This window comes from Dendrobates tinctorius, unplaced genomic scaffold (genome assembly GCF_039654945.1).
Source record: "Dendrobates tinctorius isolate UK_male_01 unplaced genomic scaffold, ASM3965494v1 ptg000059l, whole genome shotgun sequence".
In the NCBI taxonomy this organism is placed as follows: Eukaryota; Metazoa; Chordata; class Amphibia; order Anura; family Dendrobatidae; genus Dendrobates; species Dendrobates tinctorius.
Window position 1 is genome coordinate 3,012,501 of NW_027361727.1, and position 26,463 is coordinate 3,038,963.

The 26,463-nt window shown below is 45.8% G+C and overlaps 1 protein-coding gene across 4 annotated transcripts in view; it reads right to left on the reverse strand.

The window, feature by feature from the left end:
• The window catches only part of NELL1 (neural EGFL like 1), an 860,783-nt gene that overhangs the window by 576,127 nt on the left and 258,193 nt on the right, over positions 1-26,463 (reverse strand). For all 4 annotated transcript variants that reach the window (XM_073578304.1, XM_073578303.1, XM_073578306.1 and 1 more), the window contains 2 exons: positions 7,599-7,671; positions 6,704-6,786 (listed from right to left, as the gene is read on the reverse strand). In XM_073578304.1, coding sequence (XP_073434405.1) covers positions 6,704-6,786; positions 7,599-7,671 — 156 coding nt within the window. The remainder of the gene's footprint in view (positions 1-6,703; positions 6,787-7,598; positions 7,672-26,463) is intronic.

The following is a 26,463-nucleotide window of genomic DNA, read 5'->3' on the forward strand; positions in this document are numbered from 1 at the left end:
GTGAATATGTGCGAGTGTGGATCTCACCTTCGGCAGCTGAGATGCAGCAACTCACTGGACAGTATCACACATGGTAGGATTAGATACCTCAGGTCAACCGGCAATAATATACAAGGTATGAGGAATAAATATCCCATCGGTATTTAAAATGATAGGATTAGATACATCGGCTCAGAATATACAGTAGTACCACACAATAGGATTAGATACACCGGCTCAGAATATAGTACCACACAATAGGATTACATACATCGGTTCAGCATAATATGTTATATATGTACACAGACTTGGCAGACAGCATCAAACATAATAAGCTTAGATACACTAAGCTCAGAATACAGTACCAACCACGATTAACTCGGATACACCAACCTAGTGGACAGTATCACATATCAAAGACTTGGTTACACTATCTTAGTAAACAGCATGGGATTAGACACATTCGCTCAGCCGACGTTATTCATGATTGGCACATCACACACCATATTCTTAGATACACTATATCAACATACAGTATCACAGGTGACGGGCTTGGATACACCATCATAGACCACAACAGACATGACTGGATCAGATACACTAGCTCAGCAGACATCATCACACTTGACAGGCTGAAACATGCAAAACACAAGCCGCGGAGACACCATCACATGTTTCTCAACGCAAGCATAGCTTGCGTTGAGAAACATGTGATAGTGTCTCCGCGGCTTGTGTTTTGCATGTTTTTGCATATTTCCCATAAGGGTGAGGGCATTGCTCTAGAATCACTGCGTTGAGAAACATGTGATGGTGTCTCCGCAGTGTTGGATGTTGATCTCCATGAGTTCATTCATCCTCATTTTTCACAGTCTTTTACTAGGCATTGCTCCTACTGGCCAGTTTCCTACTCCACACTGATGAGGGGCAATACCCCGAAACAGCTGTCTGTGGATGGATACCATGTTTTGGCATAGGTGGTTCCCTTCATTGGAGACTGCCCTTCCCGTGGTTGTTCCTTCCCGGGGAAAGACCTGGCTAGTCATTGCTTGCGTTTTGAAAAAAACGGATCCGCCAAAAAAGGGGCGGATCCATTTTTTTTCCCCCATAGACTTACATTATTGGCGGATCTAGACTGACGGTCGTCCGTCACCCCCGTTTTTTGACGGATCCGCCAAAATTTTTCTGGCGGATGAGACGGACACTGCAATGTTTTTTCCTCTTGACAGTCCGCTATTTTCATGTGCGCATGCCACACGTTGCTATCAATCCGCCGACGGATCCGTTTTCCGCCATTTTCGCGGATCTGAAAAATGGATGTGTGAAACAGGCCTTAGATACACTATATCAACAGATGGTATCAGAGGTGATGGCCTTGCATACACTATCAGACTGAAACAAAAAAAAAATGGATTAGATACAGTGTAGTACAGTATTCAGGTGTACAGGACATCTTGTTCTCCAGGATCCATTTTTGTGCTTGCGACGCCATTTTGTTGTTTACAAGATAAATTTTGTAATTAGGTAAAAGTTTGCAGCTGTTATGAAACTAGACTGTTCTAGCTTGTACAAGATATGAGATATGAGACCTTAAAAGAATGTGCTATTGTTCTATTCTCTACGTCACGTAACTAGGGACATATTCCGATTTTCTTGCAATACTATTGGCTTATAAAGTTTGCAATACTATTGGCTTATAAAGTGAATGTACTACAATGATGTTATTGGTAGTTGAGAACTTTGCATAATTAAGCAAAAGATTATAAAAGAAGTGACTAAAATAAAGGGGACTGGTGATATGCCTGGATCCTCCCGTACAGAGACCCCTTTCTCCGTGTGGTCATTCCCAGTTGCTAGCAACGCCCTGTGGAATAATTTGGAAATCACTGGATCAACCGTGAAGGGTTAATTTAGCCCTCCCTAAATAGCTACCCCAACAGCTTGGCGCCCAACGTGGGGCCCCCGAATAGAGACGCCTCTGCCCCCGGAGGACAACAAGACAAAGGACCCTCGGAGCGGACACGGGTGCTGGAAAATTGGGACTGATCATCCCCCACGACAACCACGGTAAGTTGGCAGTTATACAGTTCAGACTGACAGTAGGTGTGGTTTTCCTGTGCTTGTTGCTGCAAAGAGGATCTGAGGTCTGTCCCCGTGGTAGGGTGATTCATGGGTGGAATAATATAGAGGTGCAGTCCCGTTGGGGGATCAGTGCTCGAACCGTACCTCATAAGGGACGGACACCCCGGATTGACCAGTGATTGTGACTCTCTTTATAGTCAAAATATCCTGAAGTCCTGATCATTGTTAGTAATCAGGCGTGGTGAAGTGATCGAAGACTGGGTAGGATACGTAACTCAGGTATATATATATATATATATATATATATATATATATATAACCAGAGGTGTCTGGAGGGATAGTCTGAGACGCCCTCCTCCTTTCACTGAGTACCGCAAATTTTCGGCTTCCCAGAAGGGGTTGACCAGGTGGAACAAACTGAGACAGCCGCTCCAGTATGGTGCACAACTGAAGTAAGGATATTTAGATCTAAATGAGAGAATCCGTGGAAGGAAAAGAAGAATTTTGTGGCTCGGCACATGAATTGTGTGACGAAGGTGTTAGGAGGAACAGAGGAAGTGAATTCTGATTGTTTCTGTTACTGCTATGTTGAAGAAGAAAAATTGTCTATTATGACAGGGACAGGATGTATTGTGGTTCAAGAAAGTGACTGTGGTGTGAGAAAGTGATTAAAGGAACTGATATTAAGGATACTAATGTGTCAGGCAGACAAATAGTTAAGAATGATTTGAAAGAAGAGGTCTCCCTGCTAGATGACAATTGTACAAGGAGACCGGGAGTAGCAGCCCCCACCTTTGCTGACGGTACCTATTATCATCCGCCGCTAGCCTCAGTCCCTGTTATGCCTAATATTGCTAGTGGTTATGAGTATCCACCCCCTTCCAGATCCAGAAAAAAAAAAGTTTTCAGGAGAATTTAACCCGTCTGTTCAGCAGAGAGAGGAAAAAAAAACAAAAAAAAACAAAGCAAACTAGTAGCTGCTCCAGCCCCCACCATCGCGCTCAGCATGGCTGCGAGCACAGTTTGTCCCTTATCAGTGTGCCCTTCTGCCCATACAGCAAACTCTGGCCCCCCCTCAGACTTCAGCTCCTAATCCTATGACTAGGAACCTTTCTCCCCAGCCCCTCCCTGCCAATTCTGGCGCTGTGCCCGATTCGGACACTTTCAGAGAGATTGTCATTCAGGCCGCTATTTTTATCGGAGTAGATGGCAGACCCAATTAATATACTTTTATAAACCCCATAAAACCCTTCCCCGAGGTTACTATTCAGATTGTAATCTCTCCCACATGTCCAGTAAATTTACTAGGGGCAGATTTATTATCACAGTTCCGCTCCAGAAGACAATTCCAAGATGATGGTCAGATGGCTCTTACGTTATATAATCCCTATGTAGATGAAGACAGTGAGGAAATCTGTATTTTGCATGCCTTTCCCACAGATGCCACAAGGGGCCCAAAACAGTCCCAACCAGTTTGCAAAAAAAAAATATGAGCAGGTGTCTTTTGCCATTGCTACCATTGTTAGCCTCCTTAAGTATCTGGCAGCACTGAACTGTCGGGTTTCGGCCTCGAGACTTCGGTTCTGCCTTGGTCAAGTGATATTCTTGGGTCACTGTCTCCTTCAGGGTGCCAGACACCTCGTAGAAGAAAGAAAAATAGCTGTCAGCTCCCTTCCTTTCCCAAAAGATGAAACTGAACTCCAGCATTTTCTTGAACTATGCACTTATTGTTGTCAGTGGATACCGGATGCATCCCGCATAATGCAACCCCTTTACAATGCCTTGAAAGCCGTATAATGAATTATAAGGAAAGATGGCAGTGATGAGGATTACCTCCAACATGATTGTTCCCAACTTCTGATAAAATAAACAGCTACTCCACCAAATGTCTGTGAGAATCCACTCCCAAATCCTGATCTGGTGTTATACACGGATGGTTCAAGATATGCTGATGAGTTTGGTAGATTCCACACGGGATACGCTGTTACCACAGAGGACACTGTAGTGCACGCAGCTGTACTCCCGCCCTCACAGTCAGCACAAGAAGCAGAACTCCAGGCTCTGTCTACTGCATGTACTTTGGCCAAGAACAGACTGGCTAATATATACACGGACTCACGGTATGCATTTGGTATTGCTCACGATTTTGGGGCTCTATGGGCCAATCGAGGGTTTATTACTACTTCCGGAACCCCAGTGAAAAAATGCTGAAGCTGTTAAAACCCTCATGGACTTGATCAAATCACCTACTCAGGTGGCCATTATCAAAGTTAAGGCGCACGGTCCTAGGAACAGTCCACAGACTGTTGGCAACATATTTGCGGATATGCAAGCAAAAGCCGCCGCTCTTTTACCTGTTGAACCAACTATACCAACTATGGTGACCACACGCTCTCAGCGTAAACAGTTACAAGAAGCACTGACCCTACAAGAACCTGATGATCTACAACAGACTGAAGTTTTCTGTCGGACCCCGCGAGACCGCTTAATGACAACGCAGAGAATGTCTCCAAAGGAAGGGGTGAAGCAACAGAAGACTGATAGGGCACGTATGGATAATGGTCTCTGGAAAAAAAAAAAAAAAGGACCAACTCGTGTGTCTCCCTAAGCGGATGTACCCTGCTAAGACCACAGCGAAGAAACTGGTGATGGAAGTTATATGCAGATATGGGGTTCCAGAAGTTGTTGAAAGTTATCAAGGCCCGGCCTTTTCTTCTCATGTGTACCAAAAAAGCTCTGACAATGCTTGGATCCACTGTAGCCCTCCATACTCCGTACCACCCACAATCCAGTGGGGAAGTGGAGAGGCTGAACGGCACACTGAGGGACAATTGACCAAAATGATGCAGGAGACTACGGCTCCATGGCCAAAGCTCCTATCCATTGTACTATACTATATCCGTACTACCCCTATTGCAAAATATGGCCTGTCCCTATATGAGATATTGTTTGGTATTAGGCCCCCAGTTGCAAATTTCTAGCCTCAGCAGTTATCAGAAGAAACTTACTGTGCTGTCCAATGTGTTATTCAGCTTAGCAAGGTTTTTTTTTTTTACTAACACCCATGCTCTAGTTTCCTTTTCTTTTCCAGATTCAGCAGAAACCGACACCTGTTATAACCTGAAACCTGGTGATTTGGTAGTCGTGAAAAGGCATGTCAGGAAGCACGGACTAGAACCCTTGTATGACGGTCCCTATCAAGTTCTCCTCATCACCCAACCAGCCAATAGCAAATAAAGGGGACATAATGTTTTGGTTTTTCGCATTTTCCATATTATTATTGGTAGAAGTTAAAAGTTAAAGTTAGAAGATATTCAAAGACTCAGAGATCAATACAATAAAGACAATGATCGTCATAAGGACAGTTGGTGGTCAGACACCTTCTCCTTTCTCAATCCAGCCAATTGGTTTAAGGGAAAATGGGGGCTGGATAGCTTGGATCTTACAAAGCTTTTTGCATATTGCTACCTGTATCCCTGTTGTATATGTGATACTAAACCTTGTTCTTTGGTGTATTCCTGTATGTATTCGGAAATTCTGCACTAAGACAGCTAATGATGATACCAAAGGTGTCGTTGCCCCTGCTTTTCTCTGCACCAATCTCAAAAGGCTACTTGATGAAGATGTTGAAGCCAAGCACAAGGCTACCTACAAAAGATCTTCACCACCATTATCAAAAACTGTTATTCGTAAATTGTAGTATACAGGGGGGATGGGTGCGCCGCGACAGCCATGACTGATAACACGGCATCAGTCATGTGAAGACCAGTACCCCTCGAGCTTATGGCTTGGGATAGCACCTCTGATGCTGCATATGTGTTAACAAAATTTATCTAGGGGGGACTGTAACAGTAGCTCAGCAGACATGATAGCGCACATGATAGACATAGATACATTACATCAACATACAGTATTACAGTTGACAGACTTGGATACACGATCTTAGACAGCATCCCACATGGTTGGATTAGATATACAAGCTCAGGAGACTATATAAAAAATGACAAGATCAGATGCAACGGCTCAGATGCTAAGTACCTGGCTTAGATACACTCAGCAGACAATATCCCGTATGACGGAGGGCTCACTAAGATTCACCTGTGATCCCCTTACATACTTAGACATCAGATATTTATGTGAGCGCCCACCTTCCTATGTAACATTGCTGACAACTGCCCCCCACTCATACAAGTCGGGGAGTGTCAGGACCCCATATCCCCAGGTAGAGTCACCATCTCCTAGCCCTTGTCCCATGAATCCCAAATATTCCCAGGTAGAGTCACCTTCTCTTAGCCCCTGCCCTATGAATCCCCCATTTCCCCAGGTAGAGTCACCTTCTCCTTGCCCCCGCACCATGAATTCCCCATATCCCCAGGTACAGTTCACCTTCTCATAGCCCCTGCCCCATGAATCCCCCCATATCCCCAGGTAGAGTCACCTTCTCCTAGCCCCTGCCCAATGAATCCCCCCATACCCCCAGGCCCCAGGTTGAGTCACCTTCTCGTAGCCCCTGCCCCACGAGTCCTTCCGTATCCCCAGTTAAAGTCACCTTCTCCTAGCCCCTGCCCCATAAATCCCCTCATATCCCAGGAGGAGTTCACCTTCTCGTAGACCCTGCCCCACGAGTCCCTCCGTATCTCCTTACCTTGGCTGTGAGTTTTGCCAGCAGCTCCTGTAAATCCATGATTCCTTGCACGAGACTCAGGAAATCGCTGCAGGTCGGGCATGCTCCATAAGACAAGACAAGAGAACGCAAGTAAAAACCTCAGATTAAACATGATGCATCCAGACAGCACAGACCATTTACATGTAAATGAGGATATTAAGCGGCAACGTACTAATAACCAACATCTCCATCAATGTAGGGACGAGCAGCGCAACTTCATCTGCTTCTAAGGGAAACAAATGTATCTAATCATCAATCAGGGTGATACACTAACACTGCCGCCCTGCGAGTTACTAAAAGCACAAGCTGCTGTGTCTCCTGTCCTTGCCATCCTGCTCGAGATATTAGGTTATTATCTCGCACCAAGCCTATGATTGTGCAATGTGGTAGAGCTGAAATTGCCACTTGGTTATTTTTGTGCCATGAAGTCCGGTGAAAATAAATACATCCCCAGAAAATGCAAACTCCCCTCAGCTGTAACAGGGTATCCAATAAAGTGGTTGGCATCCCCCCGATCAGCCGCCAGGGTGGACGGTGTTTGCACTGCACAGCGTCGTACTCTCTGTAGTGGCTGTTCCCAGGTACTGCAGATCAGTTCATTGGAGATGAGCTGCAGTACAGAGAACGGCCACTACACCAGGCTCGGATTTTCGGGGTTTTCTTTGGCTCTGTACACTGTGTAGTTCAGGCAGCCACGAGAACTAGTAACTGATAATTGGGGGTGCCACATGCTGGTGTCTACATTGATTTGATAATGATGGTGAGGTTCTCCATCTTGGACTATCCCTTTAAGCTTCCTTTAATACACCATTACTCAGTATTGTTCATTCATGTTCCTGCATTACAACGCTTGTTAAGAATAGTTTCCACTTACTGCGATTCAGGTTTGGGCACTGTGTTATGTATCCGCTCGGCATAAAGATGAGTTTCACGTCTTGAATCACTCCCTGGGGAACGAAGCAGAGAATTTGCAGTCAGTGACAAAATTCACATGTAATGCAGATCAATCGCTCAACTGCCTTCACAACAATGATTTTGGCAGCGGAGGAGTTTGCATGTCAAGTAATACACAGATCCGGGAAAGATGGCAGGGCGGCACTGGGCAACGGCACCAAACCAAGGGCCCCGCTTTGTATATAAATGGCCACACTGGCACCAATCCTCAGCAGCGAGGATTTTATATTCAGGTCTTAATAGAATATCTGGCAGAACTGAATACTGATGCCCTTTCCAAACTTTTTAATATACTTTGTGACCATCTATATGTGCCTGCAGCTTTTTCAAAAACAAGTCCGGCAATGCCTTTACATGGCCAGTCCGTTCCTCTATTCCTGAGAAATCAGCGTCTGAATTCATGTACAAATGAGGCTGAAGAGCTATGGTAGATCTGAAGCCTCTGTCACTCCAGCTCTACTCTTCCTTCCAGCCTTGCTGCTTTCTGAGTGAAAGCCTCGATGCTGTGTGACTTTAGGCGAAGAAGCCATCAGTCAAGTAGGAGGCGGTGGCGTTGGACAAGGAATAGAGCTGGAGTGACAGAGGTTTTAGATCTACCATAGCTCATTTGCAAATAAATTCAAATGCTGATTTCTCAGTAATGGAGGAACAGACGTTGTTGCAGGACTTGTCTTTTAACCCCTTCACGACCTATGACGCCTACGTAGGCGTCATGAAAAGCAGTGCCCAAACGACCTATGACGCCTACGTAGGCGTCATGCTATAAATAGCCCCCCTGCGGGTCGGGTGACCGGGGTCACTGAAAGGTCACCCGACCCGCACACAAAGGACCCTTCAGAGTTAAAACCTGGGGGTGTGGCTTAGCCCCCACGTGCCTACGATCGCTCTGATTGGCTGTTAAAAGTGAAACTGCCAATCAGAGCGATTGTAATATTTCACCAATGAAAATTGGTGAAATATTACAATCCAGCCATGGCCGATGCTGAAATAGCATCGGACATGGCTGGACACCGAGACCCGACCCCCCCCACACCGACTGACGGCACCGATCGGCTGCCGCCACCTTCTGACGGCACCGATCGGCAGCCGCCGTCATGATCTGCCCCCCCCGCCTTCTCTCCACCCCCCCAGCCCTCCGATCATCCCCCCCAGCCCTCCGATCACCCCCTCACCCTCCTTTGTGCCTCCGATCTCCCGCTATCCGTCCCGGTGTCCTTCCGTCCAGCGTCATGGGCGCCGCCATCTTGCAAGATGGCGGGCGCATGCGCAGTGCGCCGAATCGAATCTGCAACGCTGCAGATTCATTCATTTATTTTGATCACTATGATAAACTTTCATAGTGATCAAAATAAATAAAAAGTAAATCACCGCCCCCTTTATCACCCCCATAGGTAGGGACAAATAATAATTTTTTTTTTTTTTTTTTTTTTTTCCATTAGGGTTAGGTCCAGGGCTAGGGTTAGGGCTAGGGTTAGGGCTAGGGTTAGGGTTAGGGTTGGACTAAGGGTTAGGGTTGGACTAGGGGTTAGGGTTGGACTAGGGGTTAGGGTTGGACTAGGGGTTAGGGTTGGACTAGGGGTTAGGGTTGGACTAGGGGTTAGGGTTGGACTAGGGGTTAGGGTTGGACTAGGGGTTAGGGTTGGACTAGGGGTTAGGGTTGGACTAGGGGTTAGGGTTGGACTAGGGGTTAGGGTTGGACTAAGGGTTAGGGTTGGACTAAGGGTTAGGGTTGAATTTAGGGTTAGGGTTGAATTTAGGGTTAGGGTTGAATTTAGGGTTAGGGTTGGAATTGGGATTAGGGTTGGGGTTGGGATTACGGTTAGGCTTGTGGTTAGGGTTAGAGTTGGGATTTCGTTAGGGGTGTGTTGGGATTAGGGTTGTGGTTAGGGTTATGATTAGGGTTGGGATTAGGGTTAGGGGTGTGTTGGCGTTAGGGTTGGAGATAGAATTGAGGGGTTTCCACTGTTTAGGAACATCAGGGGCTCTCCAAACGCGACATGGAGCCACCATTTATTCCAGCCAATTTTGCGTTCAAAAAGTCAAACGGTGCTCCCTCCATTTCGAGCCCCGACGTGTGCCCAAACAGTGGTGTACCCCCACTTATGGGGTATCAGGGTACTCAGGAAAAATTGCACAACAACTTTAGGGGTCTAATTTCTCCTGTTACCCTTGGGAAAATAAAAAAATGGGGGCTAAAATAATTATTTTTGTGGAAAAAAAAGATTTTTTATTTTCACGGTTCTGCGTTATAAACTTCTGTGAAGCACTTGGGGGTTCAACGTGCTCACCACACATCTAGATAAGTTCCTTGGGGGGTCTAGTTTCCAAAATGGGGTCACTTGTGGGGGGTTTCCACTGTTTAGGTACATCAGGGGCTCTGCAAATGTAACATGACGCCCACAGACCATTCCATCAAGTCGGCATTTCAAAGCGTCACTACTTCCCTTCCGAGCCCCAACGTGTGCCCAAACAGTGGTCCCCCCCCATATATGGGGTGTCAGCGTACTCAGGACAACCTGGACAACAACTTTTGGGGTCCAATTTATCCTGTTACCCTTGTGAAAATAAAAAATAGTGGGCTAAAAATCACTTTTTGAGGAAAAAAAAATATTTTTTTATTTTCACAGCTCTGCGTTATAAACTTCTGTGAAGCACTTGGGGGTTCAACGTGCTCACCACACATCTAGATAAGTTCCTTGGGGGGTCTAGTTTCCAAAATGGGGTCACTTGTGGGGGGTTTCCACTGTTTAGGTACATCAGGGGCTCTGCAAACGTAACATGACGCCCACAGACCATTCCATCAAGTCGGCATTTCAAAGCGTCACTACTTCCCTTCCGAGCCCCAACGTGTGCCCATACAGTGGTCCCCCCCCATATATGGGGTACCAGCGTACTCAGGACAACCTGGACAACAACTTTTGGGGTCCAATTTATCCTGTTACCCTTGTGAAAATAAAAAATAGTGGGCTAAAAATCACTTTTTGAGGAAAAAAAAATATTTTTTTTATTTTCACAGCTCTGCGTTATAAACTTCTGTGAAGCACTTGGGGGTTCAAAGTGCTGACCTCACATCTAGATTAGTTCCTTAGGTGATATAGTTTCCAAAATGGGGTCACTTGTGGGGGGTTTCCACTGTTTAGGTACATCAGGGGCTCTGCAAATGTAGCATGACGCCCACAGACCATTCCATCAAGTCTTCATTTCAAAGCGTCACTACTTCCCTTCCGAGCCCCAACGTGTGCCCAAACAGTGGTCCCCCCCCACTTATGGGGTACCAGCGTACTCCGGACACACTGGACAACAACGTTTGGGGTCCAATTTATCCTGTTACCCTTGTGAAAATAAAAAATAGTGGACTAAAAATAATTTTTTGAGGAAAAAAAAATATTTTTTTATTTTCACGGCTCTGCGTTATAAACTTCTGTGAAGCACTTGGGGGTTCAACGTGCTCACCACACATCTATATTAGTTTCTTGGGTGATCTAGTTTCCAAAATGGGGTCACTTGTGGGGGGTTTCCACTGTTTAGGTACATCAGGGGCTCTGCAAATGTAGCATGACGCCCACAGACCATTCCATCAAGTCGGCATTTCAAAACGTCACTACTTCCCTTCTGAGCCCCAACGTGTGCCCAAACAGTGGTCCCCCCCACATATGTGGTACCAGCGTACTCAGGACAAGCTGGACAACAACTTTTGGGGTCCAATTTATCCTGTTACCTTTGTGAAAATAAAAAATAGCAGGCTAAAAATTTATTTTTTGAGGGAAAAAAAATATTTTTATTTTAATGGCTCTGCGTTATAAACTTCTGTGTAGCACCTGGGGGTTCAAAGTGCTCACTATGCATCTAGATAAGTTCCTAAGGGGGTCTAGTTTCCAAAATGGGGTCATTTGTGGGGGAGCTCCAAAGTTTACACACACAGGGGCTCTGCAAACACAACATGGTGTCCGCTAACGATTGGAGCTAATTTTCCATTCAAAAAGTCAAATGACGCTCCTTCCCTTCTGAGTCATGCCGTGCGCTCAAACAGTGGTTTTCCCCCACATATGGGGTACCAGTGTACTCAGGACAAACTGGACAACAACTTTTGGGGTCCAATTTATCCTGTTACCCTTGGGAAAATAAAAAATAGCGGGCTAAAAAATCATTTTTGAGGAAAAAAAAATATTTTTTTATTTTCACTGCTCTGCGTTATAAACTTCTGTGAAGCACTTGGGGGTTCAAAGTGCTCACCACACATCTAGATAAGTTCCTCCGGGGGTCTAGTTTCCAAAATGGGGTCACTTGTGGGGGAGCTCCAATGTTTAGGCACACAGGGGCTCTCCAAATGCGACATGGTGTCCGCTAACGATTGGAGCTAATTTTCCAATCAAAAAGTCACATGGCGCTCCTTCCCTTCCGGGCCTTGCGGTGCGCCCAAACAGTGGTTTATGACCACATATGAGATATTGATGTACTCAGGAGAAATTCCCCAACAAATTTTTGGAAACATTTTATCCTGTTGCCCATGTGAAAATGAAAAAACTGAGGCCAAATAAAATTTTTGTGAAAAAAAAAAGTACTTTTTTTTTTTACAGATCAATTTGTGAAGCACCTGGGGGTTCAAAGTGCATACTATGCATCTAGATAAGTTCTTTGGAGGGTCTAGTTTCCAAAATGGGCTCACTTGTGGGGGAGCTCCAATGTTTAGGCACACAGGTACTCTTAAAACAAGACATGGCAACCGCTAAACATTCAAGCATATTTTACATTCAAAAAGTAAAATGGCGCTCCTTGCCTTCTGAGCCCTGCCGTGCGCCCAAACAGTGGTTTATGACCACATATGAGGTATCGGTGTACTCAGGAGAAATTGCCCAACAAATTTTAGGATACATTTTATCCTGTTACCCATGTGAAAATGAAAAAACTGATGCTAAAATAAAATTTTGGTTGGAAAAATTAAAATGTCCATTTTTTCATTCCATGTTGCTTTAGTTCCTGTGAAACACCTGAAGGGTTAATAATCTTCTTGAATATAGTTTTGAGTAGCTTGAGGGGTGCAGTTTTTAGAATGGTGACACTTTTGGGTATTTTCTGCCATATAGACCCCTCAAAGTGACTTCAAATGTGAGGTGGTCCCTAAAAAAAATGGTTTTGTAAATTTTGTTGTAAAAATGAGAAATTGCTGGTCAACTTTTAACCCTTATAACTTCCTAACGAAAAAAAATGTTGTTTCCAAAATTGTGCTGATGTAAAGTAGACATGTGGGAAATGTTATTTATTAACTATTTTGTGTCACATAACTCTCTGGTTTAACAGAATAAAAATTCAAAATTTGAAAATTGCAAAATTTTCAAAATTTTTGCCAAATTTCCATTTTTTTCACAAATAAACGCAAAAATTATTGACCTAAATATACCACTATCATGAAGCCCAATATGTCACGAAAAAACAATCTCGGAATCGCTAGGATGCATTGAAGCGTTCCTGAGTTATTACCTCATAAAGGGACATTGGTCAGAATTGCAAAAAATGGCCAGGTCATTAAGGTCAAAATAGGCTGGGTCATGAAGGGGTTAAATATCTACATGCGCATATAAATAGCCTGGTGGGGAAAGGGGAATCCTGCTGACAGTCCCTTTAATTCCTCACTATTTTCAGACCTACACTTGGTTACATTCAACACAGATCAAATACGTCTCACATCTGAGAGTTCATCATCATTGTATGCAGTCGAGACAATCCTCACAGCTAAATACACCAGCAGCAAAAATATCCCCTCTATAGTAATGGTTTGTTACAATGTATCAGCGCAGGTAAAATTTATCAATCTGGAATCCCAACTGTTTAGCTCATTGTTTAGACTGGATAGAACTGTAGTAAATCCTTATTTAATGGAAGTGTCCAGAGATAGCGCGCCACTCTTGACTCTGCATTCAACAGTGCATCAATTAATATAAATGAATGTAAGAAACTGCAATATATCTCATCTGAGAAATCGGCGCCTTCACTTATGAGCTATTTCTTACCCAAGAAACTGCGAACTTAAAGAAGCCCCCCTCCTCCTCCTCATCCTGCTCCCATCAATGTTTTTATAATCTTACTATATTGAAGTCTTCATATTATACGGCACTGTGTACTTACAATTGCTCATTTTGCCTTTCTACTCAGCTAATTCTTCTCTTTTCCATTAGGTGTATGACATCATGTGATTAACAACTGACTAGCTGAATCCTTCTAAGCTCTATGTAGAAACAAGAGGTCAATTTTCCCTGCCAGAGTCATGAGTCACTGTAAAAGTCTATGACTGGGGAGGAGGAAGCAACTGGGACAGGACGTGATGAGGGGGATGATAAATGCAGGGACAGGATACTTACTGCTACTACATAGAATAGATTAAAGAGAATAAATAAATGAGTAGAAAGGCAAAGTGAGCAATTATAAGTATGCAGTGCTGTATAGTTTGATGGCTGCAATATATTAAGAGAATAAAGACTTTAACCCCTTTCTGACCGCTGACGGGATAGTATGTCAGCGGTCAGACCCCCCTGCTTTGAGGTGGGCTCCGGCGGTGAGCTCACCTCAAAGCCGCGACATGTCAGCTGTTATAAACAGCTCACATGTGCTCGCAATAGGCGCGAGCAGAATCGCGATCCGCACTCGCCTATTAACTAGTAAAATCCCGCTGTCAAAGCTGACAGCGGGCATTTAACTAGCACTTCCAACCGCCGGGCCGGAAGTGAGCGCATCGCCGACCCCGGTCACGTGATTGGGGGTCGGCGACGCATTGCCTTGACAACCAGAGGTCTCATAGAACCCTCTATGGTTGTTGCAGGCACACTGCAAAGCAATGCAGTAAATCTGCTACATATGGGCGATCTGTTCATCGCCCATATGTAACAGAGCCGATCGAGTTGTGGATGCTCCTAGCCTCCTATGGAGGCTATTGAAGCATGCCAAAATTTAAATAAAATGTTTTAAAAAATATGAAAAAAATAAAAAACAAACTAAAAAGTTCAAATCACCCCCCTTTCGCCCCAATCAAAATAAAAAAAAAAAAAAATATATATATATCACACATACACATACACATATTAGGTATCACCACGTTCAGGCTGAGTGCTGACGTACTTTTTGGCCCTGCGGATTTTTCCGCGCAGAATGGAAGAAATCCGCAGGTCAAATGACCTGCATTTTTCCTGCGGATTTCTTCCATTTTTCATGCGGTTTTCATGCGTTTTTTGTGCGGTTTTCCATCGCGGTTTTCCCCCTGCGGATTTGGTGACAGGGGAGATGGAAAACCGCACAAAAGAAGTAACATGCTGCGGATTTTGTACCGCGGGAAAACCGCGCGGCAAAATCCGCAGCGTCTGCACAGCGTTTTTTTTTTACATTGATTTTAAGGCTACTGTACATCACAATGCGGATATGCAACGTTTCTGCGCGGTAAAATCCGCTGCAGAACCGCTGCAAATCTGCATCGTGTGCACATGGCCTCAGAATCGCCCGATCTATCAATAAAAAACGGTAATTAGACCTACCGGTAATTGTGTTTCCAGGAATTCATCCTGACAGCACATTGGAGGAGGACGTCCTTCCCATCCGTAGTGGGACAGGAAACCACGAGAGTTTAAAAGGATCCTCCCTTTCCCATCCCTCAGTGATTTTACAAAGTAACACCTCTGGATGGATGCAAACATAGATTTTATTTAAACCAACATTCTTCATACACATGTTACATCACAGTTGTATGGAAAGTATTATCGGGAGGGATCTAACAGTGCTGTCAGGATGGATTCCTGGAAACACAATTACCAGTAGGTCCAATTACCGTTTTCCAGGTCACCACCTGACAGCACATTGGAGTAGTACCAAAGTATATTGGTCCCAGGGCGGGACTACTGCATGGAGCACTTTTCTCCCAAATGCCAGCTGTGTGGATGCTATGTCTAGTTTATAGTGTTTGGAGAAAGTATGAAGACTAGTCCAAGATGCCGCCCTGCAGATCTGCTCTGCCGAGGCACCCCCCTTTCTGCCCATGATGCGGCCATGGCCCTGGTTGAGTGGGCTCTAAGGTTCCCCGGGGGATTTTGACCCTGTGCTTTGTAGGCTATGCCAATAGTGGATCTAATCCACCTTGCTATTGTCAATTTTGATGCCTTTTTCCCTTTATTAGGGCCTCTAAACTGTATAAAGAGATTGCTGTCCTGTCTCCAGGGTCTGGTTGCATCCAGGTACCTGAGCACAGTTTCTGTTACGTCCAAGCTATGGTAGGTTTTTTCCCTGCTATTTTTGGGAGACTGGAAAAAGGAAGGAAGTACTACTTCCTGATTCATGTTGGAGTTTGAGACGACTTTGGGTAGGAAGGCCGGGTCGAGTCTTAACACTAACCGGTCACTAAACACCTGTAAGTAGGGATCCTGGCTTGATAAGGCCTGCAGTTCTCCTAACCTCTTGGCTGAGTTGACTGCCACTAAGAAGGCTGTTTTAAGAGAGAGATTACGAATACTTATCTCTGCCCCTATCTGATATGGCTACTTGCAAAGCGTATTGAGAACTAGGTTAAGGTCCCAAGGTGGTATGCTGTTCCTAATTAGGGGTTTAAGCCTTTGCACCGTCCCGAGAATCGGGCTACCCATGGGTGAGATGATAGGGCTGTGTCATAGAACACGCTCAAGGCTGCTATCTGTACTCTCAGAGTACTGAGTCTAAGGCCTTTCCTGAACCCTTCCTGCAAGAAGTCAAATATTTTCGGGATGTCGAGCTGGTCAGTTCCGACTGTCTCCTCCCCACAAAAGCTGCAGAATTTTTTCCAGATTTTATTATATATTGCCGCGGCCACGGGTTTTCTACTTGCTTGTAGGGTAGAAATGACTTTGTCCGATAGACCCCTTGCCCTTAGGACCTGCCGCTCAGGATCCAGGCTGACAACTGGAAGGCTTCCGGTTTTTGATGCAGAACCGGACCCTGATGGAGGAGGTCTTTCCTTCTTGGTAAGGAAATGGGTTTCTCGCCCGCTAGCTTCCTGAGTAGGGGAAACCAACTTCTTCTTGGCCAGTAGGGAACTATCAATATAACGCTGGTTCTGTCCTCGCAGATCTTTCTGAGGACCCGTGAAATGATGGCTAGGGGTGGGAAGGCATACAACAGTCCCCTGCTCCAAGATTGTGATAGGGCATCTATTCCTGCCGGATTTCCCAGGGGGTTCAGGGAGTAGAAGGTCTTGAGTTTTGCGTTCTCTTTGTCCGCGAACAGGTCTACCATTGGTTGTCCCCAACGATCGCACAGGCTTCTGAACACTTCGTCGTTGAGCTCCCAGTCCGTTACAGTTACCCTCCTCCTGCTGAGGAAGTCTGCGATCTGGTTCCGAAAGCCCTCCAGATGAACGGCTGAGAATGAGAGGACTTCCCTCTCTGCCCATCTGAAAATCTGATCTGCTAAGGCCTGAAGTGTGGGATGTCTTGGTCCGCCTTGATGACGGAGAAAGGTCACTGTTGTGGTGTTGTCTGACAAGACTTTGACGTGTTTGTTCTTCACGTGGGACCTGGCGACGAGCAGCACTTTCCAGACCGCATGTAATTCTCTGACATTGGAGGATCTTTTGCTGTCCTCTGGACTCCATCGCCCCTGGTAATACTTTCCTGCGACGTGTCCGGCCCAGCCAAATAGACTTGCGTCCGTCATCACTACCACCTCCGGGGACTGAACCCATGAGACACCCCTTTTTAGGTTTCTCGGAATGGTCCACCATAGTAGCGATCTTCTGGCCCGGAGGGTTAACCGTATTTTGCTGTCCAGAGAAGTCTGCCTTCTGTCCCAGGACGCTAGAACTGTGTGTTGGAGGTCGCGGAAGTGGAACTGACTCCATCTGACACAGGAAATGCAAGAAGTCATGAGCCCCAGGATCCTTATTGCATCTCTGACCGATACCCGATTTTTTGAAAACTGACGAATCTTCTTCGGCATTGAAGTCTGTTTCTCGGCTGGTAGATACGACATCCTTCTTTCTGAGTCTAACATGACCCCCAAGAATTTTACTCTGGGCTTGGGTATGAGATCTGATTTTGCCCAATTTATTATCCATCCTAAACTCTGCAGCGTGGAGATTGAGGATTGACAGTCGATCCTGAGCTGGGTTGCTGAATCCGCTATAATTAGGAAGTCATCTAAATATGGGACCACCGTGATATTTCGGGCCCTTAGGTAGGCCACTACCTCTATTATTACTTTTGTAAAGACCCTCGGGGCCGATGCTAGGCCGAAGGGTAGGCAACGAAACCGATAGTGGTATATTGTGCCGACTCTTTCGACCGCGAACCTGAGGTATCTTTGGTGATCCGGGTGGATAGGGACATGATAATATGCGTTTTTTAGATCCAATGTGCACATTACCACATCCTTCCCCAGAAGAGGAATCGTGGATCTTATCGATTCCATTTTGAAGCGCCTGTAAGACACCCATTTGTTTAGAGGTTTGAGGTTTATTATTGTTTGGGTTTCCCCCGAGGGTTTTTTTTATTGCAAAGAGGCTCGAGTAGTGTCCTCTGCCTTCCTCCTGGGTGGGAACTGGAGTAATTGCTTCCATGTCTAGGAGAACTTGGATGTCCAACCACATGGGGGAAGCTGAACTGAGGCGTGAACTGGTCACTAAAAATCTGTTCGGGGGCAGGGAGTTGAATTCTATTTTGTACCCCTTTGAGATGACCTGTAATACCCAGGGGCTGGAGGTGACTTTCTGCCACTCTCCCGAGAATTTGAGTAGTCGCCCCCTACTCTGGTGGCGTCACTTCTTCCGGGAGCTGGACCCTGGGCTGGAAAAGATGTTACCTCTATTCCTACCTTCACCTCCTTTGGGGTAGCTCCATCTACCTGATTTACCTTTCCCCCTGTAGTCCGCTCTCTGGTTGTAACGGGGCCTACGAAATGGCTGGTATCTTTTACGTTTCTCCTCAGGGAACCCCTTTTTTTCATCCGACGCTTTCTCTAAAATGTCGTCGAGCACGGGCCCGAAGACCCTGCCCCCCGAGAAAGGAATTGAGCAGAGTTTATTTTTTGACTGCATGTTGCCTGTCCAACTCTTAAGCCAGATAGCCCTTCTGGCTGTGTTGGACAGGGACTGGCTTCTGGCTGAGAACCCAACTGATTCTGCTGAGGCGTCGGCCAAGAACCCCGTAGCCAACTTAAGTAAGGGGAGTGACTTTAGGATGGTTTCCCTCGGGCTTCTATCTGACAGATGCTCCTCTAGGTCATCTATCCACAGATACATGGAGCGTGCTACCGATGTCGCGGCTATATTAGTCTTTATGACCGCTGCTGAGCTTTCCCAGGCTCTTTTTAAGAGCCCGTCTGCCTTCCGATCAAGGGGTTCCTTCAAACTTGAGGAATCCTCGAATGGAATTGCAGTCTTCTTTGATACTTTAGCTACGGGAATGTCAATTTTGGGGATCTCTTCCCAGACTTTAACCTCCTCAGGGTCGAACGGCAGACGCGACCTAAAGTCCCTGGGAATAGTTAACCTTTTCTCTGCCTCCTCCCACTCCTCCAGTATCATTGCCCGTAGAGGGTGTTTACTGGGAAGACCATTGAAGTCTGGGAGCGTAATCCCCCGAACATTTCGTCCTGTATTGAGAGGGAAGGAGGGGGTTCCTCAATCTGCATAGTCTGCCGCACCGCTCCCAATAGTTCGTCTGTATCCCCAGACGAAAACAAGTATTTTCTCCCCCTTTCTGGGTGTTCTTTAATCTCCTCTTCCTCTGCGTCTGAGTCAGACAGAATGCCTTCAGATGACGTATCAGACTCCCTCTGTCTGTCTTTTCCTGGATGACTGGGGGTTCGCCTGCGGGGTCTGGGAAGTGGCTAGGCCGGATACCGAGGCTTGCACTTCTTCCCTAATTATCGCCCTCATATTAGACATAAAAGTAGCCTGCTCTTCCCCCATTATACGCCTTGCACATGCGTCACAGAGGGTCTTCTGCCACGTGTCCTTTTGCTTCTTAGAGCAAACCGGACATTTCTTATCCTTCCGTTTAGGCTCCTTTTTCTCAGAGGTAGAGGTTCCCCCCTAGAACATATAAAATACGGGTTCTGTGGGGTCTATCCTTACGGGGCCCTGCAGTCACCTCTTCAGAGGTTACTCACGTGACCCTGGCACTCTGCTCCTGCCTCCGTCTTCGCCTGGTCCTCCATGTTCCTGGTGGTGATGGAAACCACTGCTGACTGCTGTGGAGACACAGACCTGTAAGCGGTGACGGGCACCCCCTGCCACCTGCCCTGTGGAGCAGAGCTGCATACCGCCTCCGTTGCCGCTGCCGATCCAGCCTCCGGACGCCTGCCCTTCTCCTGATGGGCCTATGCCGCCGCCGTGTGCTTGGTACCGGGCAGTCGCTGCCTGAGGTGTCCTGACGGCGATGCGGCCGGAAGTAATGCGTCCGGCCGGAAGTGACGCGCCCGTGACGCGCGCATCAGAAGTGACGCGCCCCCGGTCTCTGGCCTGCGCGTCCTCCTCCGGTGGGGCGGCCAACCCCGGGGCGCCCCCGGACTCTGACGCGCGCCTGCTACTGCGCGCTCCTGCCTCCGAGCATAGCGGCCCCTCCAGACACGACGGCTCCACCCGGCGATAATCTCCTGTAGGAGGACCGGTTGCGGGCTCTGAAACCCCAGCGGCGGTTTTGCGGTGGTGGCGTCCAGGGTCGAGAGCCCCAGTCAGGGGGAAGCGACCCGGCGTCCGGGAGCAGCGCTACACCGGAGAAGCTGAGGGACACTCCATCGGGTGTCAGCTGCAGATCTCATCAGGTAGGAAGGGTGAGGCTGGGCCCCCCGATCCTGACCACCTGCATGGAACGGCTGGATCTTCTTTCGTCGTTCCCATCCGCAGTGGGACAGGAAAAACACTGAGGGATGGGAAAGGGAGGATCCTTTTAAACTCTCGTGGTTTCCTGTCCCACTACGGATGAGAAGGACGTCCTCCTCCAATGTGCTGTCAGGTGGTGACCTGGAAAAAAGGATTAACCCGATCGCTAAACGGCATAGCAAGAAAAAAAATTCAAACCACCAGAATTACATTTTTATGGTCGCCGCGACATTGCATTAAAATGCAATAAAGGGCGATAAAAAGATCGTATTTGGCACGCAAAAAATAAGCCTTCACGCGACATGAGATGACAAAAAACGTGGACGCTACAGGTCTCGGAAAATTGCGCAACTTTTTTTTTTAGCAAACTTTGGAATTTTTTTTCAGCACTTAGATAAACAAGAACCTAGACATGTTTGATGTCTATGAACTCGTAATGACCTGGAGAATCATAATGGCAGGGCAGTTTTAGCATTTAGTGAACCTAGCAAGAAAGCCAAGCAAAAAACAAGTGTGGGATTGCACTTTTTTTTGCAATTTCACTGCACTTGGAATTTTTTCCAGTTTTTGAGTACACGACATGCTAAAACCAATGATTTCATTCAAAAGTAAAACTCGTCCCGCAAAAAATAAGCCCTCACATGGCCATATTGACGGAAAAATACAAAAATTATGGCTTTGGAAAGAAGGGGAGCGAAAAACGAAAAAAGCTACGGTCATTAAGGGGTTAATGTGCGTGCCGCTTTAAACTCCTAATTCACTGAAGTTTAAAAAAAAAAAAAAAACAGCTCACCTTTATCTTGCTCAACACAAAAAAGGCTGCCAGTGCGGTGAGCTGTCAGGTTACACAACATAGTGGAAGTTTATGGTTGGGGTGAGAGGGAGAGAAAAGATCAGTACAGATTCTATATAGTTTATCACAGTACTGGATTCACAGCTACTCAGCTCAGGACTGCTGAATAACATCCTCCATGCTTCTTCTGCTTTTGTCTGTGTGCTACCAAAGGAAAAAACAGGAATCCTTCTCCCTCTGAGTACTGTGTATGGGAGACAACATAGCAGCTAGTATTCTCCCACTGGCTCACAATTAATTGCAAACTACAGACTTAGCCTGCAGAGAGGGGAAAACTAGTGAAAAATGCATGATACAAGCCACACAAAGGCTACAAATGGAGTCAATCCTCAGCTTATTCTGAAAACATACCCTCTAAATTGGTTTAAGTTGCAATACCAAACAAATTATGGCAAAAGTGGCGCTGTTTCAAAAGTTAGGCCGGAGTCACACTGGCGAGGAATACGGGTGCGTGAGAGGCGCAAAAAGCACGCATTAGACACGGACCAATGATTCTCTATGGGGTCCCTCGCACCAGCCGTATATTTCTCCTCAGTATCCTACGCTCCGTGCCACTCGCAGCATGCTGCGATTGTCAGCGTACTACGGCCGTAATACGCCAATGCAAGTCTATGGGTGCGCAAAAAATACGGATTGCACACGGTCCACACATGTGACTTGCGAGAAATACGCACCAGGTGTCTTTAGAAACCCTGTCATAGGGCTCCATTATATGTCGATTTTGCAAGGTGACGAGAAAATCTCGCCATACGGATGCCATACGGATTACATACGGATGCTTAGATGCGCAAAATACGCGACCACACCTTGATTACGGATGACATACGGAGCACTATTTAGGGGTCTGTCATCCGTATTACGCATGTAAAATACTGACCGTATTTTGCGCAGGTTAGTGTGACTCCAGCCTAAGACTATTTTCTAATTCCGCAACTTCTTAAAGTCTGGGTTTGGGGGTTTTAAAGGGAGTTTATCAAACAGTTGAGCGCACCTTCCCACCGACTTGTTTGTCATCTTTCTCTACCCTTATCTGACCCTATAAAGCCAGAGCTGTCAATCAAATAAGAGGGGGGGGTGGAGAGTACTGAAATTCCCATGACTATGAACAAACCATTCGCCGGTAGAAGGCATGGATTATAAAATTGGTGAAAAAAAAAATGAAAACACACAGTCAATTTAGAAAGTTGCAGAACTTTTCACTAATATCACAAACTACAAAATATGTGGTCATTCATAGCCAGAAATGCAGAAAAATAACTGGTTCTATGGGGGTCCAGGCGCGTTTACCAGGTCCAGGCGCGTTTCCCGGCTAACAAACTGGCAATCCCTGCATGTGTTGTGGCTGTCGAACAGCCGCTAATCATGCAGTCCCAGGGACTCTAATATATTATTCGCGCATGCCGAAGACAGCCGGTTAGCACACGAGCATGCTCAGATAACGCCTTATCCGAGCACGTTCGCTCATCGCTAATTAGGAAGAATAAATATTCGTTTTTGATTTTTTTTTTTTCATCCTACTCGTTTGGACATTTTTTATTCACACCATTATTAGATCTGTGATCTCCTATCGATGGCTCTCCAGATGGGTCAAAACTACAACTCCCAGCATGCTCTGAGAGCCTGTCGATGGCCATAGGATGAAAATTGCTGCATTCGTTTAAAATCTCCGTTTATTAAAGAAGGCTCCAATGAAAAGATGAGATACAAGTATCCTTCACAATAGAAGCAGAGATGCAAAGCAAGAAAGCGCTCATGGGGCATCACAAGACCGCGCAATTCAGGACATAAACCATCACAATTATGGAGATAAGTAATTTCATGGAAGAATCAATAGTCAGATTATTAAATCCCGCAACCGAAAACATTACAAAGCAAAATTACCGACGGGAAAATGAAGATTTATATTGAGGGGAGAGAAGATGGATATCAAGGAAAGGGTGAATAGATCTGCTGATCACATGCAGGATATATGTAATGGAGACGACATGTGCCTCAGAGGTGTACAGGAATCATCCCCATTCACCTGCCTGAGCTCACAATCTAATCTTCCTCAGGAATTTAGCTCCTCTGGGGCGGATCAAAATCTGTCTCTACCCTTTAATGCTGGGAGTTGTAGTTTTGCCACAACTCAGTGACAGTCACTACCCTTTAATTTGAATAAAGGGTGGATCTGCAGTACTCAACCGTGGCCACTAAAGAAGTGATGGCGCTGTTTATTGCAGCATCAAAGAACTTCCAACCGCTGCCAGCAACTGCTGATCAGCAGAAGTGCCAGGTATCTCACCCCCCACCGAAAGTAGTGGCCAACCGCTTTTATTGAGGGCCTATACTTGCAATAGGTCATCAGTATGAGATCAGTGGGGGTCTGACATCCTGGATTGCCATAGTCGGATGAAAATTACTCCGGCATCCAAGTAAATGAGGCGATAAAGTGCAATACTCACAAGAGGCCACTAAGTAATGCATGGTGCTGCTGAGTCCAGCCCCCCCCCTATACAACGCTGATATATGGCCACTGTCTGAGTAATTATCAGCTATCAGGTAATTGGTAGAGGTGTCGGACACTAACCGATCTCATACTGATGACCTATTTTATGGACAGTCCATCAATTGTTACGTTCTGGACATCCCCTTTAAGCAGAGTCAAAGTTGACATTAGTCCCAAATTTGAATTTTTTTTTTTGTAGGATCTCTGATTGCTGTTAATAAATGGAAAAAGGCTGAAAACCATCTTGACAGTGTGCTGTTTACTGCTCCTTACAGCGCCCCAGACCCTGCAGCCGGACGTCACCCGCCTCTGGCTGCAGCAGATCACCGTGGGCTCGTTCACTGCGAGTCAGCAGAGATCTTCTACGATGAAAAGGTTTGGAAATCCTCCTAACAGACGAGGCGCCGACAAATCCTAGCATTCATGGTGTAATCCTGGAAGGTGCTGATGCCGGCAGCACTGAGAGTTCACCGTTTCAGTAAGCGAGCAGGTTGCAGAATTCGACAAACCCCGCCATTGTATAATGAGAGGAGGGGAAAAAAATAATTTCAGAAATGTGAAGCAAACAGATGTGCAAGTAAAATATGTACATTCTGCATGACTGGAAGCTTGGGTAATGGAGGCGCGATGTACTCATTCCCAGCAACATGAGAAAATAATTAACATGAGCGCCTGTCATTTATTTGTGAATCAAATATTGATAAGAAGAGGAGCCATAAAATAAAACTGCAGAGACTGCTGGAAGGCTGGATTATTAATGCATCATCTAGACCAGCTATTTTACAGGCGATGCTAGCAGGCAAGGACATGTGACCACCATGTTAAAGAGGGATTCGGCTTGTAGAAACTATTTTTTCTCAATGCATGTATTTTTCGCTACAAATAGTTTTATTATTGGGTGTTAATAATTTTGCACCATTTGCTGTCTATAGCTTCTGCGTTGCATTGTCTATTGCTGGCTGTAGAATGAGTTTACTGAGAATCCATCATTGAGCTCATTCTGTCTGTCCAATGGGAAACTTTTAACTCTCAATTTCTTTTTTTTTTTTTTTTAAGCTGAACTATAAACCACAGTTGAATGTGCACGGAAATGCAGAGCCTTTAAAAGGAAAACGGAGCAATATTTTTAATGAAACCCAAATGCAAAAATAACTTGCTAATTGCCTATCATTTCTACCTGAACAGGTTGATTTCACAGTAGTGTGATTGACTTGGAAACACCACATTATGCTGTAATAGTGTCACCTTTATTATTTTGAGCAGTCTATAATAAGGGAATCTATCTTTCCCTATACTTCTAGTTTTATGGGATCACAGAAAAAATTAAATTTATATTTATGCACATAATATAATTATTAATTCTGGTATATATTAAATACATGTATATATATATATATATATATATATATATATATATATATATATATATATATATATATATATATATCTCCTGTGTGCTGAGCCGCATATCTAATCCTCTCCTGTGTGATACTGTCTGCTGAGCCGTGTATCTAATCCTATCCTGTGTGATACCGTCTGCTGAGCCGTGTATCTAATCCTATCCTGTGTGATACCGTCTGCTGAGTCGTGTATCTAATCCTCTCCTGAGTGATACTGACTGCTGAGCCGCATATCTAATCCTCTCCTGTGTGATACTGACTGCTGAGCCGTGTATCTAATCCTATCCTGTGTGATACCGTCTGCTGAGCCGTGTATCTAATCCTATCCTGTGTGATACCGTCTGCTGAGTCGTGTATCTAATCCTCTCCTGAGTGATACTGACTGCTGAGCCGCATATCTAATCCTCTCCTGTGTGATACTGTCTGCTGAGCCGCGTACCTAATCCTATCCTGTGTGATACCGTCTGCTGAGCCGTGTATCTAATCCTCTCCTGTGTGATACTGTCTGCTGAGCCGTGTATCTAATCCTCTCCTGAGTGATACTGACTGCTGAGCCGTGTATCTAATCCTATCCTGTGCGATACTGTCTGCTGAGCCGTGTATCTAATCCTCTCCTGTGTGATACCGTCTGCTGAGCCTTGTATCTAATCCTCTCCTGTGTGATACCGTCTGCTGAGCCGTGTATCTAATCCTCTCCTGTGTGATACCGTCTGCTGAGCCGTGTATCTAATCCTATCCTGAGTGATACTGACTGCTGAGCCGTGTATCTAATCCTATTCTGTGTGATACTGACTGCTGAGCCGTGAATCTAATCCTCTCCTGTGTGATACCGCCTGCTGAGCCGTGTATCTAATCCTCTCCTGTGTGATACTGACTGCTGAGCCGTGTATCTAATCCTATCCTGAGTGATACTGATATCAGCTCTTAAAGCGAAACCCACAGCACAAATGCAAATCTAGCTTCATCACATGACGCATGCCCCTGAGAGAGAATGTGCGCCAAAGTGGATTTAGAAGCCCAGTGAGCCAAACTGGCTCTTAAAGGGCCGACGCGCCAAAGTGATTCTAAAAGGGCCGGCGCACCGAAATGAGTCTTAAAGGGCCGGCGCGCCAAGTCGAAAGCTGAGTGACTCCAGGCTCTAAATCGGAGGCTGAGCCACCCCGGCCTCCAAATCGGAGACTGATCGACCCTGGCCTACAAATCGGAGGCTGAGCC